This window comes from Solanum pennellii, chromosome 1 (genome assembly GCF_001406875.1).
Source record: "Solanum pennellii chromosome 1, SPENNV200".
Lineage (NCBI taxonomy): Eukaryota > Viridiplantae > Streptophyta > Magnoliopsida > Solanales > Solanaceae > Solanum > Solanum pennellii.
The window spans coordinates 87,624,365-87,641,123 of record NC_028637.1 but is presented as its reverse complement, the minus strand read 5'-3'; the positions used below and the strand labels follow the sequence as shown (position 1 = coordinate 87,641,123).

Sequence of the window (16,759 nt, the reverse complement as noted above, 5' to 3'; positions counted from 1 at the left end):
ATATATATATATATATATATATATATATATATATACACACACACACAAACGGTTCATTAGATGGTTGAGTGACATGAAGTTTCATATTGATTCAATGATTTGTTGACGTTTTAGGTTACATTTAGTTAGTTATAAATACCTGATGTGGCCGAGTAACTATTTATGTTAAAACATTGTGTAGTTTTCTATTTCAAATCTGAATAAAGGAAGAGAAAATAGAGATATTATCTTGACACAAATAAATACGTATAACTATTTTTCGTTTATCATTTAACACGAAAAAGAGGAATGTGTACCTCTAGCACCCAAACACATAATCATCATACTTAAGTTAAGAATAATTGCATATAATTATTCCACTATATGTTAACAAAATGATAGTAACATTTTAAATTAGAGAAGCATAAAGAATTTGATTCCAAGTATCAGGAACTCCACCAATGCACCAATGTGTACAATCCATGCCATGGTTGCCATTGTATTTACTTGGATGTCCATCTTTTCTTAGTTGTGATAATTTTGTTATGTCAAGTAAATTTACTATTTGCTTTGACATGTTTTGTAATTCTTGTTTCACTATGTTTACTGGAATTGGTAATCCACTTGGGTATGTTGATCCATTCACTGGAGTTGTTTCATTCAAACAATTGTTCACTGTTGGTTCACCCCATTCTGATCCACTAGTCATGTACAATAATACAAAAAAACAATTAGTAGTAATTAATTAAAGTTTGAGAAAGAGAAAAAGAATAAATTTGTCCCATCATAATTACTTTTTCATTCTTTTAGCACCTGACCTCACGTTCAGTATTAGACATCAAGAACATATATTGTTTTGATTTGAAGGCTAAATCATCATAATTACACACCAAAAAATTAGTTGAAAAGGGTTAGTTTTGCCTAATAAGGACATCACTTGTCTATTTAACCACGGAGGTGAGACTTTTTTTATTTTATTTTGCAACTGTCATTAAACTACGACATTTTCTTACGATTTTGTGAGGAGTCATAGAACTAATGTAATGAACTCCTATATACTGTATTGAAATGGATAATTGTAATTATACGTAAAAATATAAGAGTTCGTGATTATATGTTTACTCAAAACTAGTAACAAATTCAGATGGAAGAACAAGAGATTAAAAAAGTGAGAAGGAAGGGATGTTACAAAATTAATCCAGAGCAACTAAGAAATAAAAATACAACATCGTAGCATCGTCCTCTTTTATATAGACATCTTCACAGGGTCTCAAAAATTATTTAATTTGTTCTCACATGAGTCCCCCATTTTAGTTATATTTGCAAAAACTATATCATTCAAGTTCGTTTATTTTATGAAGGTGACACTTTCTATCCTAATTTAACAAATAAACACAAGCAATTTAAGGTTAGGAAACTTAATGAAATAATGAAAATAAATCAATTACGTTCTCTTAAATCAAAGTAGAAATTTAAAAAACCTAAAGAATTTGTTAAGGATATATACTCTTGTATAAATATATTCAGTCTCAAAGTTTTATTTCAATTTTATTCTTTAAAGAGATTTGTAGCATAAAATAGAAGAAAAAATAAAATATTACAGCTCAAAATTAAAAATAAATAAATTATATGAACAAAAAAAAATCTTACTGGTAATGGGCCGGAGATGCTCCTTGAAAGAAAACTTTGGTTTTTGTTGTATCCACATCTGTTTCAACCCATTTGGCCCATGTTTTTAGCCCAGCCCGGAAAGCTTCGACCCGATCCATATCTTTCAATATTTTGCCATTAAATTCAACAAAATCCCACCTACGATCAATATTCGCACATCGTAAAATTCATTTTTATCAAAAGATGAAACATATAATGTGATGCGTGCACTAATTCATGGTCACGAGGTTTCGAAAACGGTTGGACCATGCTTAGGTCTATTATTTATATTTTATCTTATATTTCAGCGAGAGACTGTTTTTACGTATAGAGTAAAATAAAAAAAGAACATACTGTTGTCCTGGTGGTCTTCTTGTATACCAAAGCCAAGTATTGAATATCAAAAGGTCAAAATTCTTCCAAATCTGTCCATCTTTAATTGAATCAAGTTTCAACACACGTCCTATTTTTTCAACTTCAATGTCCACTAAAAGATTCGAATGAAATAATACTATTTCAACTTCATAATCCTGCAAAATTAGGAAAATTAAAAAAATTATTTTAGGTTTTTCTATAACTTAAAACACGTACACACATATTTACAGCTAATTACGTAAAACATATAAATTCTTTGTTTCAATTTGTTTGACTTGATTTAGAATATAATAAAGGGTTAAACTATTTTTTTTTTTACATATTTAAAAACTATATAAGAAGGATTAGCATAAATCACAATATATAACTAATAATTCGAAACATTTGAATGTCTAATCCAAAATATACATAGGATAAACAAATTGAAACGGACTAACATATAATACATCAGAGGTTTTAGAGAAAATATTTATCTTTTATCGACTAGACATATCTCGTAAATACAAAAAAAACTATCACATAACTATAAAATCAATTATAATAGGTATTTCATAGTATTTCAAATTGTTACATAAAAGTACCATCTTAATAAAGGATTGTGTATATTGCAATATATACAATAATAGAAATCCATAAGTAAAGTATTTCATAATTATTATTTTTTAGAAAAAAATAAATAAAAAACTTACCAGAAATGTAACAGTGACATTTTCTCTAAGTATTACTTGATTATATTTAGCTTGTGGGACAGCATCATGAAGCAAGCACAAAAGGGATTCATAAATATTAAGACTCAAAGAATCCCCAATATACATTATCTTCTTTCCTCTGAATTTTTCCAAAAATCCTTTGCCATCAAATCTACAAATTATAACCAAAAACAAACAAAATTAATAAATTGTTTAAATAGTAAAGAAAAAAAATATGTTCATAACATTTATTAAAATCACAATTGCTTCCTTCAACATATTCATTGATCAATTGAACACAAGTTCAAAGGAGAACCACATGTTATAAAATCACAATCCCTTTAATTTTTTACTATTTCAGTTATTTTTTAGTTGAGTTTTCATTATTGATGGAAAAAAATATAGTTATGTGACTTTAGTGAAAAAAAGTCCCTTTTCATAAATATTTTGATTTATTATATTTATACTGTCGAGATAGAGGTAAAATTTGTATTTGTACAAACAATGTACTTTCTTCAAACTACTTATGAGATTATGTTTGTTAATTTTTTTGAAAATAAGTACTCTGTTTATTTGATCATCTGAGATATTTACTTATTTCGATATTATTAACATAAATAACTTAAAGAAAAGCAAGTCACGTAAAACGAAACAGAGTGACGAACCTGGGCAAGACACAACCATTACTTGGTTGCCATCTATATTTGAGATAATCAAGATTTGTTCTTCCAAATTTGATGCAATCAAATTCACTTCTTATGAATGGACAAGCTTTTGAATCATACATTGGATATGAATTATCAATAATCCAATTTCCTTCAAATAAATCACAACCATTTGCTTTTGATGACCCAATTAATACTGCTAAAATAATAACTAGAAAAAATATAAACTCATCAAACAATATTTTCACCATTTTTTATTTTCAAGAGGAAAAAAAAGGGAGAGAGAGAGAGAGAATAATTATGTGTAAAGGGGTTGAAATAATCAATATATATGTGTAAAGGTTTATTTATTTAAGGTCTTTTTATTTTCAGTAAAGAATTTAGTTTTGAAAAATTAAATAAGTTCAAGTATAGTAATTAAGGATATAAAATTCCGTAATTTCCCAATTAAGAGAATTTGTAATTAATTGACCAATACCAAAAGAGTAGAAAGCAAATTACTCTATTTACTATCAATTATTGTTTGTTGCTTTCGATTAATAATGTTATTTTTTTTTCCTATTTTAACTTGTTCATGTTTGATTTGACATATTTATTCAAAAGCATTTAATAAAACAATTTATTTATTATATTATCCTTTTATTATAGTAAATTTTATATTATTGAAAATGATCATAATTAAGAATAAGGATGATTAGAAATTGAGTGATAAAATATCTCTTCATTTTCTTTTTCAAATTGAACATGTATTAAATAGAGTAGTTAGTTCCTTTTAAGAGATTAAAGCGTTGAACACGTTATTAGTACATGTAATTTAAACTCTTAATGATTTTAAGCTTATATCAATTCATAGATTACGACTCTTATTCTTATAAATTATGATTAAATTTGATTTTAAAAAATTGATTCCCCTAATTTATGGAGATCATTTTGTTACATGATTTTGATCTAATTATATTTCTCGCGTTTTAAGACATTTCCTTTTTAGTTGCTTAATTTGAGTTTCTTTTATAATGATTTATCGATTAAACTTATTATTTATAAAGCAATTTTCTAAACTTATTAGTTTCTTGAATTAAATCAATTAATATCCTAATTTACAATCACGTTATTGACGATTGCTTGCAACTTTCTTGTTCCAAAATAAGGTAAAAATAATTTATATTTAGTAATTGTGTGTTTGCTTCAATTAGAAGGGAAAAAGGCATTTATTTTATAAATATTCACAAAATTATACAAAATTTATTAATCCTTAGAAATTACAAAATTAATGTAGAAATATTTATCACTTTAGCTAGTCACGACTCTCCCTCTATATAAATTATATATTGTTAGTTTAATGTAAATATAACATCATAAAAAGTACCAAAATAAATAAAACTTTTGTTAGAAAAAAACTTCAATATTTTATATCTATATTATAAGTCGACTAATTTATATCTGCTCCACATAATATTACATTTAACAGAAAGTACTCTCTATAAAAAAAAATTATATCCAAAATTAAAACCTCATCGTACACCGATTTTGATGATAAATTTTGGTAAGTTGATAGTTGTGTCAACCCGATTTTGTGTGTGAATGAGATGGTTTAGAAAAATGCAAAACAAAAAAGTGACTTTTTTTTATTAATTATTATAGAAATATATATCGAGGAAAATAGTTTGTTAAAGGCAATAAAAGGCTGGATCTTTGATGAGCATTTGCAATTTTCACATGGCTAACACACCTCATGTATGCCTCTATTATTTATTATTTCTTGCTTTACCATATATGTCTCTCTTATAACAATTTAAAATATAATAAATAAACCCTTCTCTCATGGTACTTAGAAAATATTTTCTCAAAAATAAAGTGATTCTTTTATATTTAATATATAAATAACAAGTTGTTATCTTAATTGAATTTGTATTAACACGTTTTTATTTGCTTAATTTATTTTAATTTAATTCATTTTAATCCATTAATAATTGGATTGATATGTAACTCAAAATTGATTCATTAAGAAATTTTGTAAATTTTTTTTTAATTATTTAATATTGTTGTATATAGTCATATTAAAATAATTTTATTAGAGACTAAACTACTTTTAAAGAACAAATGAAATTAAAACTTAGTGAAAATGAATTGTGTTGCGTCTTAATTCGTTTTATAACTTATTACCGAACTCGTTTTAACCCAAGTAAGAGCCTGTTTGGCTCAGCTTAAAAGCTGGTCAAACTGACTTAAAAGCTGGTTTTTGACTTATTTAGCTGTTTGAAAATACTCAAAATAACTTATTTTAAGTTTAAAAAAACTTATTTTAAGCCAAAAGTTAAAAGTTGGGGTAGGAGTGCTTTTTTTATTTTAGCTTATAAGTTGTTTTAAGTTGACCATATTTTTACCTTTTTGCCCTTAATATTTTTATACAATCTCCAAATTACCCACATAACCCTAACATCTCTTTCTTCCATTTTTCCCTTTTCATGTTTGGCATAGCTGCTGAACTTCTTCCTGTTCTTCCAACTTGAAGTGAAGATAAACCTTGAAATAAATTTTTTCGATTATTTTTTTATTAGATTTCTTCCTTTTCTCTCGATTGATGCCGATAATATGTTGAAAAATAAAAATTTATATTCCTCTTATAAATAATTTGTGATAATAAAGAAATATGTGGATGATAGACAATTATTATTACCTATGGATGAAACTAAAATAAATCTTAAATCGTTCTTTGATCTATTCAAATTATATATCTTTAAAATCTATAATAAGTTTATATTCCTCTTAAAAATAATTTGTGATGAGAAAGAAATATGTGAATGATAGCAAAATATAATTATTTATATCTGTAAAATATAAATTAATTAACTTTTATTATGTTAACAGCTTTTAAGGGTATTTCAGACATTTTGATTTAAAAAGCTGTTTATCAGCACTTATTTGCCAAACACATCAACAACTTTTTTTTTAACTTCAGCACTTTTATCCAAACGCATAACTGCTTATTTTAAAAATAAGTTTCAGCACTTTCAAAAGTACTTTTTTAAAGCTGCTTTTATTAAGCCCATCCAAACGGGCCCTAAATCTGAATCTGATTGTGTCTTGATCCGTTTAATGCTTTGATCAATTATAACTCATCCATATTAAATTTAATCCGTCCAATTATCATCCCTAAATTGTATCACTTTTATTTGAATATGAGTTCACACCTAAAAACATTTCTTAGCATTTAATATTTATCCATTACTTTTATTATTGTCGTTTGTAATGGCTTACATATTTTAATGCATAGACATTGGTTGCGTAAAGCTAGATAAGTACTTTATAAAGTTTAGTTTATTTTTCAAAACCGTTTAAATTTTATACATTTACTAAGCAAAACAATTTCTTCAAGCAAAACTGATACTACTAATAATATAATAAAATATAAAATAATAAGAAAGACATTGATTATGAATATAAGTTGTTTTTTCCCTTCAAATACTACACTAAAATGAGAGTATGTCCATTTATAGAGAGGTCCTTCTAACTTCACTTATCAGACTATATTAAATTTGTATCGAGATTTTATTAATAATAGTTTTTCTAGTTTTACAAGTTAAGAATACTCAATAATTACACTTTATCTTTTTTAGATTTTACTTATGAGATTCTACTGTATATATTATTGATATTGTTGTCTCTTTGATCAATAAATCATAAGACCAAATTGCCATTTTAAGACATGAAATCGAAAATTGAATTGCAAAACTAAGTTTCAAAGACAAAAGTAGTCGTAGGATGGGTGGCTCTTTTTGAGAAGTTCTCGCGTTGCATTTCTCCTGTCAACAAGAGTTGTGGTGGGATGGTTTTGAATTCGAATTTTTGATATGAAAAGAAATTTATTAGGAAGCATTTTCCTCTTTAAGTAATGCGTTTTAAGTTTTTCTTGTGATTTATATTAGAAAGAATATTTAAGAGATTCAATACTATTACTTGTCCTTGTATATATTATTTTTTTTCAAATTACAAATATAATTTTGATTATGTTATTAATTATTGACATAACCGAATAACCAAACTGTAAAAGATAAATCAAACTGGATTTATTTTAGTTCAGATTGGATTATATTTTTTCAAAAATAAAAATAAAAAAATTCAAACTGAACAACACAAAATCAAATAAAAAAATAGAATATATACCCCTACTTTAATCAACCACATCAAATTAGTTAGAACTCTAATGCTGATTTCGAACGCTAAATAAAAATCAAAAGAAAAACTTATAAGATGAACACAATGAGTCAGGATTGTCTTGTATATTACTTCTAATATTTGTTTTTTCTACTTTCACTATAAAAATCTTTTTCCGTTTTTTTTTTTAAAAAGATATTTTTTATACAAAAAACGTTTCCAATAATTTAGACTTATCAAACAAATGGAACACTCAAAAAAATATTTCCTTCATACCAAACACACCCCTAATCTTGATTTTATTTTCATGAAACCTAAATTTGATGAATGTTAGAGACATAAGTGTAAATCCTTAGCTTTGGTTAATATGTTAATTACATTAGACATTGTTTTTCATGTGTGTATTTTAAAAGGATGCTAAGCAGGTTTGTTAAATTTATTGTTATTTGACAATCAATGATTATAGTTTATTGTTTACGATACATAGAACTTATGTTTCATATCTACGCTTATTTGGAATACATTTAGATGTTGAAATTTGAAAAATAAAATTATTTTTGACAAAAAATATCTTTACTTTATAAAATGAATATCAGACACAGAACGAGATACAATCAATTAAAGGAAAAACTTCACAATATGACAAACATCCATATATATTCAAGAAAAATAGCTATGTTTTATTTTTTTTCATATTATATAAATATAATTAGACTATAAATAGCAAGTTAATTTCATACAAATAAATTTTTTTTCTCTCTCTCTATATTTTATATGATAAATTAATATTAAATAGGAAAGTAATTATAATTCAATGCCTAATTAATTATGGCAGATACATTTGTGATTTTTTTCCATGTTTACCATAATCAAAAAATTTTCTTTCATCAATATTCATACATCACATATTTCTGTTTTTCCTCCAAATTCAAGACACTTTACATCGCTGCATGAGTAATTTTGTATCCATCAAGTATCTTTTAATTGCATATTTGTCTCGTACTTGTACAGTTTGATACCCACAAGTTATATTTTTTTTGCTCGTTTGTCTAATGTATCAATATTTATACAGTTTGATACTCACTAATTGTATCTTTTTTGCAGGTTTATATAATGTATCCATATTATTGCTTAACGATAGTGTTTAAATGTATACATATTTATATACATAGATAATTGTATTGTTATATAAGCATAAGTTAAAATGTTGATTTACGAATACAGTTATATATCTAGATATATAAGTACTATTTTCAAGATAAAAGGTTGATTAGGGAATATAAGATAGTTGTATCCAACGTATTTATTTTTGTGTTTAACAACAATGTATTCATTGTATTCTATATTGGTGTATTCATTTTTTGTTTAACAACTATTGTATCTATTGTCATGTAGTCACCTATTCAAAATCGAAATACTCAACCTTCATTCACAAATTCAACAATTTGCTTACAACAATAACTTGAATTTATCAAAGAAAAATTATTAAAAACCTTTACGACGCCAAAATAAGAAAGATGGCGACAACAAGAAAATCGTGTATGATGTATCACAATTTTTGTTAAACTGATAAAGAATATGATCTGATACGTCTTTAAATAAGTAATTATTATTTATAAAGTTAATTATGGGAAGTTGCTCATTGTATGATGTAATGTAAGGATAGTGAGTTATATTTAGAGTCAATTCCTTATTTAGATTATTGTACTTAAAACGTATTAATGTATAAATAAATAAAATAAAAAATTATACAAAAAATACAGCAAAAAAGTGATATAAATTGTAGTCATTTACTGTAAGTAACATGCTTATAGCTATTGATATTCGTTAAACCCTATAAAAATATAGTTATTTTTACAAGTTGCTCTTAATTAAATGGAATGTTTGGGAGAAATGGGAAAGAGAAGTGCATAAAGAATATTATTCCAAGTATCAGGAACTCCACCAATACACCAATGTGTACAATCAAAGCCATGTATACCATTGTATATACTTGGATGTCCATCTTTTCTTAGTTGTGTTAGTTTTGTTATGTCAAGTAAATTTACTATTGGCTTTGACATGTTCTTTAATACTTGTTTCACTATGTTTACTGGAATTGGTAATCCACTTGGGTATGTTGATCCTCTTACTGGTCTTGTTTCATTAAAACAATTCTTCACTTCTGGCTTACCCCATTCAGATCCACTGGAAAAAAAAAAGTAGTTATAAAATATTAGGTAAATAGAATGATATATATATACGAATCATTTAGTATTCGGAATTTATACGTTAAAAATGTAATCTAAAATTGAACAGATTGAGTTATGACTTTATATGTTTACTTGACCCATTGTTGAACCCTAAATGACCCATTAAATATGTAAGCATAACTTGTATAAATGTACCCTTCGGCCATATAGTGTACCAACATGTCCAAAATATACACTACTGTATATTATGTATATAGATATGTGTATTATATTATACTCCCTTCGTTTCAAAAAGGATGACCTAGTTTGACTTGAAACGGAGTTTAAAAAAAATAGAAAACTTTTTAATATTGTGGTTCTAAATTAAAGTTATGTTAAATGTACCAAAATGTTCTTTAATCTTGTGGTCTTAAACATGCTACGTGGAAAGTTAAAGTTGTCATTCTTTTTGAAACAGACTAAAAAGGAAATAGGGTCATTCTTTTTTAAACGGAGGGAGGATTAAGCATAAAGTATACACTATGTATACATTATATACACATATCAATCACAAAAATATTCATCAAAATTACTTTTGTAAAGCAGAAAAAGAACACAAAATTTTATAATAATTAGAAGGATGAAATTTGTTACTGGTAATGTGTGGCTGATGCTCCTTGATAAAACACTTTGGTTTTCTTTGTATCAATATCTCTTTCAACCCATTTAGCCCATGTATTTAATCCTATACCAAAAGCTTCAATACGGTTCATGTCCTTGAATATCGTGCCATTATTTTCAACAAAATCCCATCTACAACACATACAAAAAAAAAAAAATACTTAAATTAATCATAATCACAACTCTACTAAGTTTCCCAATTTTTAATCATGGGCTTCAAAATATGATCGATAGCCTTAAGGAGGTTCGACATCTGTTATATCTGTCTAAAGAATCATTTTAATTTTTAATCATGTAAAAATAATATAATTTTTCGCCGAAGATGATTCGAATGAACCCTTAAAGATATGATGGCTCCACCAACACAAGCTAGCGCTTGATCGTAGATTTAGTTGAAAAAAAATCTACTAGTAAAATCTATGATCAAACGGGGTCGTAAGTATACATACTGTTGCTTAGAATCAGCTCGTAGATACCAAAGCCAAGTATTAAAGATCAAAACATCAGCTTGCTTCCAAATTTCTCCATTTTTAATGGAGTTTAGTTTTAATACTCTTCCAACATTTGGTACCACTTCAATGTCTACCAAATAATTTGAATGAAATAGTATCACTTCAACTCCATAATCCTGAAATTTAAAATTTTATTCGAAAAGTCAAAAGCTGATTCATGATTTGAGCTATAGGTTCAAATTTAAAATTCTACCATATTCTATTAAAAATTTGTAGTTTTTCTATAGTAAATTAAAATTTTAACACGTATGTAAAATTTGAGTCTAAGCTATTAAGATCGTAAGGAAAAAAGACGAAATTAACCTCAAACGTGACGGAAACAAAATCTTTATTTATTTGTTGCTTGAATTTGGATTTGGGGAGAGCAGCATGAAGCAAACACAAAAGGGATTCAAAGTTGTTTAGACTTAAAGAATCCCCAATATACATTATTTTTTTCCCTTTGTATCTTTTCATGAACTTTTTCCCATCAAATCTGCAAAATTATAATAATTAGTATGAATTTGATATATAGCATTATACAATTAATTACATTAATCATATATATTTATTAGTAGACGATAATCAAGTAAACATCTATTAAACATCAATATAAAAAAGATTCATACATCTATTAAACATCAATATAAAAAAGAGAAAAAAATACGAACCTCGATAAGACACAACCCTTGGGTTGCCATCTATATTTAAGATAATCGAGATTGGGTTTGCCATATTTGATGCAATCAAATTCCTTCCTTATGAATGGACAAGTTGTTGAATTATACAATGGATATGAATTATCAAAAATCCAACTTCCTTCGAATAAATCACAACTCTTTCGACTAATATTAGTGACTACCTCATGAGCATTTGCTTCTAATAAGCAAAAACTTACTATCATAACCACAAAAATAGGAGTAATATTTAGAAAATGGCCAAATCTTTCAACTACTTTAGCCATTGAAAAAATAAGATGGAGAAATATATTTGAATGCTAATTTTTGGCTCTATATATAATCAAAAGGTTCTATTTGAAAGTTATTGGATGATATTTTCTCATAAAATAAAAAAATAATTATCTTCTAAGACGTGATATAACATGCATATACTATTAATTTAAAATTAGGATTAAACCATTTTAAAATATTTTTTCAACATTTTCACATGTAGCACACATGGTAAACTCACATTGAGGAATCAGGCATCTCCTCCTCATTCTCTATTTCCACTTGCCTACGTTTAAATTTACGTGACATTTTTCAGATTTTAAACTTTAATTAAAATCATATAATTAAAAAGAAATCAATATTATTACTTTTTAATTATGAATAAAGGGATTAAGAAAAAAGACAAAATAAAATAAAATAAAAAAGAAGAATTCATCATAACAAGTTAAGTGCACAAATAGTCGATTTTTTTGACCAATATCGTTTAAGTTATATCTAATTTTAGCCACATTTTAGATATTTTAGATTAAGTGTTCTTAAAAACGTTTTTGGGGCAAGTCTCAGGGAGGGACATATCAAAAACATTTTGGGACGTAAATTAAAAACGTAGATTCATAAGGCGTAAGTCTTAAAATTTGAGGCGTAAGCACTGAACATAAAAACGTACGCTCGGACATTTTTAATTTATTTTTTGAACTTTTTTTTTTGCTTTAAACCATATTTTATATTATTAGTGTAATGATTTTTCTCAAATAATAATTATAATACTTTTTTCTTTATTATTAATTATTAACAATTATCTCAAATAAAAATCATGCATAAATCACTGAAAGTTATATTTTTGCTTATTTTATTAATAATAAACTATAAAATTGAATATATATGAGACTATACCCGTTTCTCGAGACTTACACATCGCTCGTACGGCATAAAACGCGTCGCCTTACATTCCACTTTTTAAAACACTACTTGAGACATTTGAGTTTGAAGTAGCAAAAATCTTTGTTTTTTTGAAATTGAGAGGTCACTTACTTGACTTTAAATCCATGTATATAATCGAAGGTGACATGTTTATCCTAAATAGATAACAAAAATTGTTACAAATTTTCAATTACAATCAAAGTTGTACCCACTAATTAGTAACATTCCCGCTACCTTAGTTATATCGTTCTAATTTTATCAGATGTCCCCAATGAACACTTACTAGCGTCTAGCTAGTTAATTAATGACCGGATCTTAAGGGATAATATCCAAAACTGCATAATATGCTATCAATAGAGGTAACGAAATTATTGTTCCAACAATCACCCTGAAATTAAGAAAAATAAAATATCATTAATAACTTTGATTTAGTTTGTAGTAAAACAACTATATACCTTGCATAATCTAATTAATTTTTTTTTATATATAAAAATGTATTAATAAGTTAAATATGACTTACGCAGTGCTAAGTACATCAGCATGAAGTCCATATTCTTGAGCATATACAAAAGATGTCACTGCTTGGGGTAATGCAGCCTGCAATAAAAATAAAAATAAAAAATACAAAACTTTTAATAATTTCATTATATTAATTTTAAGAACCATAACAATTTTATGGTTAAAAGTTTTCAAATCAATATCCATCTATATGTAAATATATAACTATAGTCTATACGTTCGAGTCTTTTGTTACACATATCATAGTTACGTTCGAGCCTTTTGTTACACACAACACATCGACTATGAGAATAACAAAGTACTCATACTATCGTATCATTTATAAGATAATTATAAATAAATAATACTTAAAACTCGAGAGATTAATTTAGTAGTTAGTTACTTGAATAATAGCGATGCGCAAAACATTTCCTCTCAAGCCCAATACAACACAACCAAGTGCCATTGTTGCTGGCCCAACAATAAACCTCAAAATCATTGAATAAATTGTCAATGCAGCTCCACATGCAATTATTTTCCCACGCAAAGCCATGAATAATCCTAAAAATAAAAATTAAAAAAGAGAAACATTCTTGTTTAGTGAAAATAATGGCATTAATTAACCTTAAGAGAAGTCAAAATTGTATGTTTTTTTTTGTGACTTGAGATGTTTGATTAATCTTTTAGAAGAGGTTTGGTTTATGAAATAAGATGGAATATATCACGATTAAGTTTGAAATTAAATTTTAACATTGTTTGATTGAAGGTATAAATAATCTCTTTGATAAATATAGTTTCGAGATAATTTTTCTCTGCGAATCAAACAAGAAAATAAATGTTTTTAATTAAGTACTACTAATTGAACGGTTGGAATATTTTTTGAAGCAGAAAAAGTACGAAAAAAATCCTTTTGACCAGAAAGGTAAAATAACAATTTCAATACTATATTATTTTACTTTTTAAAATACTTTAATTTTAATATTTTTAAATTAAAAAATAAAAAAATATCAATAAAAAGAATCTTATAAAATTTTGACCAAATTTCCTGATAATTTATTATCAAAAAGTACTCTAGTTTCTTTTTCTAAATAAACACTTTTTGGATGTTTGTATTTTAAAATTTTGACAAATAACTTACATATTTTGATAATTTTAATGAGAAGTCATTTTTGGTCAAAATCAGTTCATAAATAGAACAAAAGTGGTTGTTAGATAAACAAAAAAAATCAGAAGTTATTTAATGCTAGTGGCAATTTCATTAAATAAAATAAAGGATCAAAAGTTTTTAATTGCTATTTTTACATTAATTATAAAAGACACTTACCCATACTAAACATTGAAACTCCACTACCAGCCTTTGACATTATCAAAATTGATCCCTCTATTATGCTTGGCATTTCAAAATGCCACCTGAATTTTTTTAAAACTAAAATAAGTTAAAACAACACATATTTGAATACAAAAAGAATTAGAGTGGAAAAAAAAGAAAATACTTTAATACAACCAAACATGAAAAAGTAAAAAATATATCTTTTTAAGAAAAGTATTTATAAATGAAATTTACTGAAAATCACTATAGTTAGTTTTAAAAATCTGATAACAAGTTCAACAAAATACATTAATGTCACACCTGTTATTTCTCTAATGTCAAGGCTAATAAATTTCTTATATATGTCCAAAAATAATTATTTTTCCTTATTTGCATGTCTTTCGCTACACGTGGCTAGTGATTAGAGAAATTTTATATCAGAACATCAAGTTAACACGTAAAAAACTGAATTAAATAAATAAAAATATGTTCATACGTACCTGCTAGCTACGAGAGCCCAGAAGAGACCAAGAAAACAAGCATAAGAATTTGGATTCTTAGCAAGTTTTGTAGAAACAGCTTTCATCAAAGGCCAAAATGCCAGCTCAATGTTATTAATATTCCTCATTTGTGTATTAGTACTATTAATATTTCCCAATTCAAGAGAATTATTATTATCATCATCAATTAAATTACTATTATTATTCATTTTTGTTTTCCAAAATTCAAGTGCAAATAACAATGAAGTTAACCACAACAAAGCTTGAATCACAGCTGCTTGAACAACAAGATCAACACCTAAATCCCCATACATAGCCTTCATTAATGGGACACCAACAACAAGTGTGTTATTCAAAGTGGACAAAGAAAAAGTTGTTATACCCCAACAAAAACTCCCTTTTTTATAAAAGTTAGCCCACAGAACGAGGATCAGAATCACTAACGCTTTAGCAATTACGTCTCCCGATAGAAAAAGGTAATTGAGATTGTAAGGGTTGATATGAGCTATGAATTGGAAATTGAAAAATGGGAGGATGAAAAAACAATTGAATCTATTAATTGTGTCACATTGTTCTGGCTTAAACATGTGCCACCATTTTACTGAACCATAGCCTAAAATTAGTGCTACATAAAGTGGCATCATCCCAACCACCACCTTATATATATCATCCCAACCTATCATGTTTAATTTCAATTTGTGAATTTTGAAGGTTCTTTTTTTTTTTGTGAATTTGGGGTTTTTGTATGGAGATTGTGATTTCATTGATGTATATATATAGAAAAAAGTATGGAATATTTTACACAAATGGTCCTTTAAGTTTGATGGTAGGTTTGTTTTGGTCCCTATTGTATTACTTAAAGCAATTATGGACCTTTAAGTTTGTAAAACTAAGCACTTTTGGTCCAACTGACGGAATATTAATTCAAATGGGATATTAAAAGGGCAAAATTGTCATTTGATCTTAATAGAAAGTAATTTTAGATTAAGATTTTTAATAAGAGAATCATCAACAAGAATTTTCATTTACGAAATAAAATATCTGCGATTGTGTTTTTTCTTTTTCTTTTTTTCGATCAAATCTCAAGTTCATTTTTTTTTCCAATCATGATTATAGAGGGGATCAATAAATTTGGATGATAATACCTGGTTGATTACATCGTTATATATTTAGCTTGGACATTATGTGTAAAAAACGTAACATTTATGCATATTAAACACTAATTCTAGATGTAAGAGTATAATAACTAACAATTTACATTAGCTTAAACTTTTAATTACTTCCATGATTTTAAACCATTAAAATAGGGCCTAAATTCGAACCAAGCACTCTTCTGGTTGTTTAATTTGTTTGACTTGATGTTTTCTTATGTTTTTAATTTATTTAAGACAATTTTGAACAGATTTATAAGTTGATCAAATCAATTTATAATTATATTTGTTTTATCAATATGTACAAGTCAAGTATTTATAAGTCTGGGAAAATCAATTAAAAGTCTTAAATTTTTCACCTAGCTTATAATTTAATAGTTTAAATACAAGTTTTATTTGACCGAATTCTAATTAACTCTAGTATGTTTTATAATCACAATTACTATTCTCATTTTTGTTTATAATTTTATATCATTTGTCTTTTTTAAAATGAAAATAATATAGCGAAATTCGAAAAAGAGTTGATTTATACATCGTATAAAGAAAAATTATTATCTTTTTTTTTTCAATGTAT

The 16,759-nt window shown here is 26.1% G+C and overlaps 3 protein-coding genes across 3 annotated transcripts; all 3 read right to left on the bottom strand.

Moving 5' to 3' along the window:
• Positions 1–229: 229 nt before the first annotated feature.
• On the bottom strand, positions 230–3,650 carry LOC107029122 (protein trichome birefringence-like 38). Its single transcript, XM_015230446.2, has 5 exons — positions 3,359–3,650; positions 2,694–2,865; positions 1,984–2,159; positions 1,630–1,788; positions 230–680 (listed from the first exon to the last, which is right to left on the bottom strand). The coding sequence occupies exons 1-5, from the start codon at positions 3,607–3,609 to the stop codon at positions 389–391; spliced, it is 1,050 nt and encodes a 349-aa protein (XP_015085932.1). The 5' UTR covers positions 3,610–3,650; the 3' UTR covers positions 230–388.
• Positions 3,651–9,309: 5,659 nt separating this feature from the next.
• LOC107030976 (protein trichome birefringence-like 41) lies at positions 9,310–11,820 on the bottom strand. The gene is made up of 5 exons (XM_015232185.2): positions 11,528–11,820; positions 11,181–11,352; positions 10,815–10,993; positions 10,339–10,497; positions 9,310–9,700 (listed from the first exon to the last, which is right to left on the bottom strand). The coding sequence occupies exons 1-5, from the start codon at positions 11,818–11,820 to the stop codon at positions 9,385–9,387; spliced, it is 1,119 nt and encodes a 372-aa protein (XP_015087671.1). The 3' UTR covers positions 9,310–9,384.
• Positions 11,821–12,838: 1,018 nt separating this feature from the next.
• On the bottom strand, positions 12,839–15,777 carry LOC107028625 (auxin efflux carrier component 5). Its single transcript, XM_015229770.1, has 5 exons — positions 15,035–15,777; positions 14,550–14,635; positions 13,629–13,786; positions 13,248–13,324; positions 12,839–13,115 (listed from the first exon to the last, which is right to left on the bottom strand). Exons 1-5 carry the CDS (start codon positions 15,715–15,717, stop codon positions 13,043–13,045), a joined length of 1,077 nt encoding a protein of 358 aa, XP_015085256.1. The 5' UTR covers positions 15,718–15,777; the 3' UTR covers positions 12,839–13,042.
• Positions 15,778–16,759: the final 982 nt, after the last annotated feature.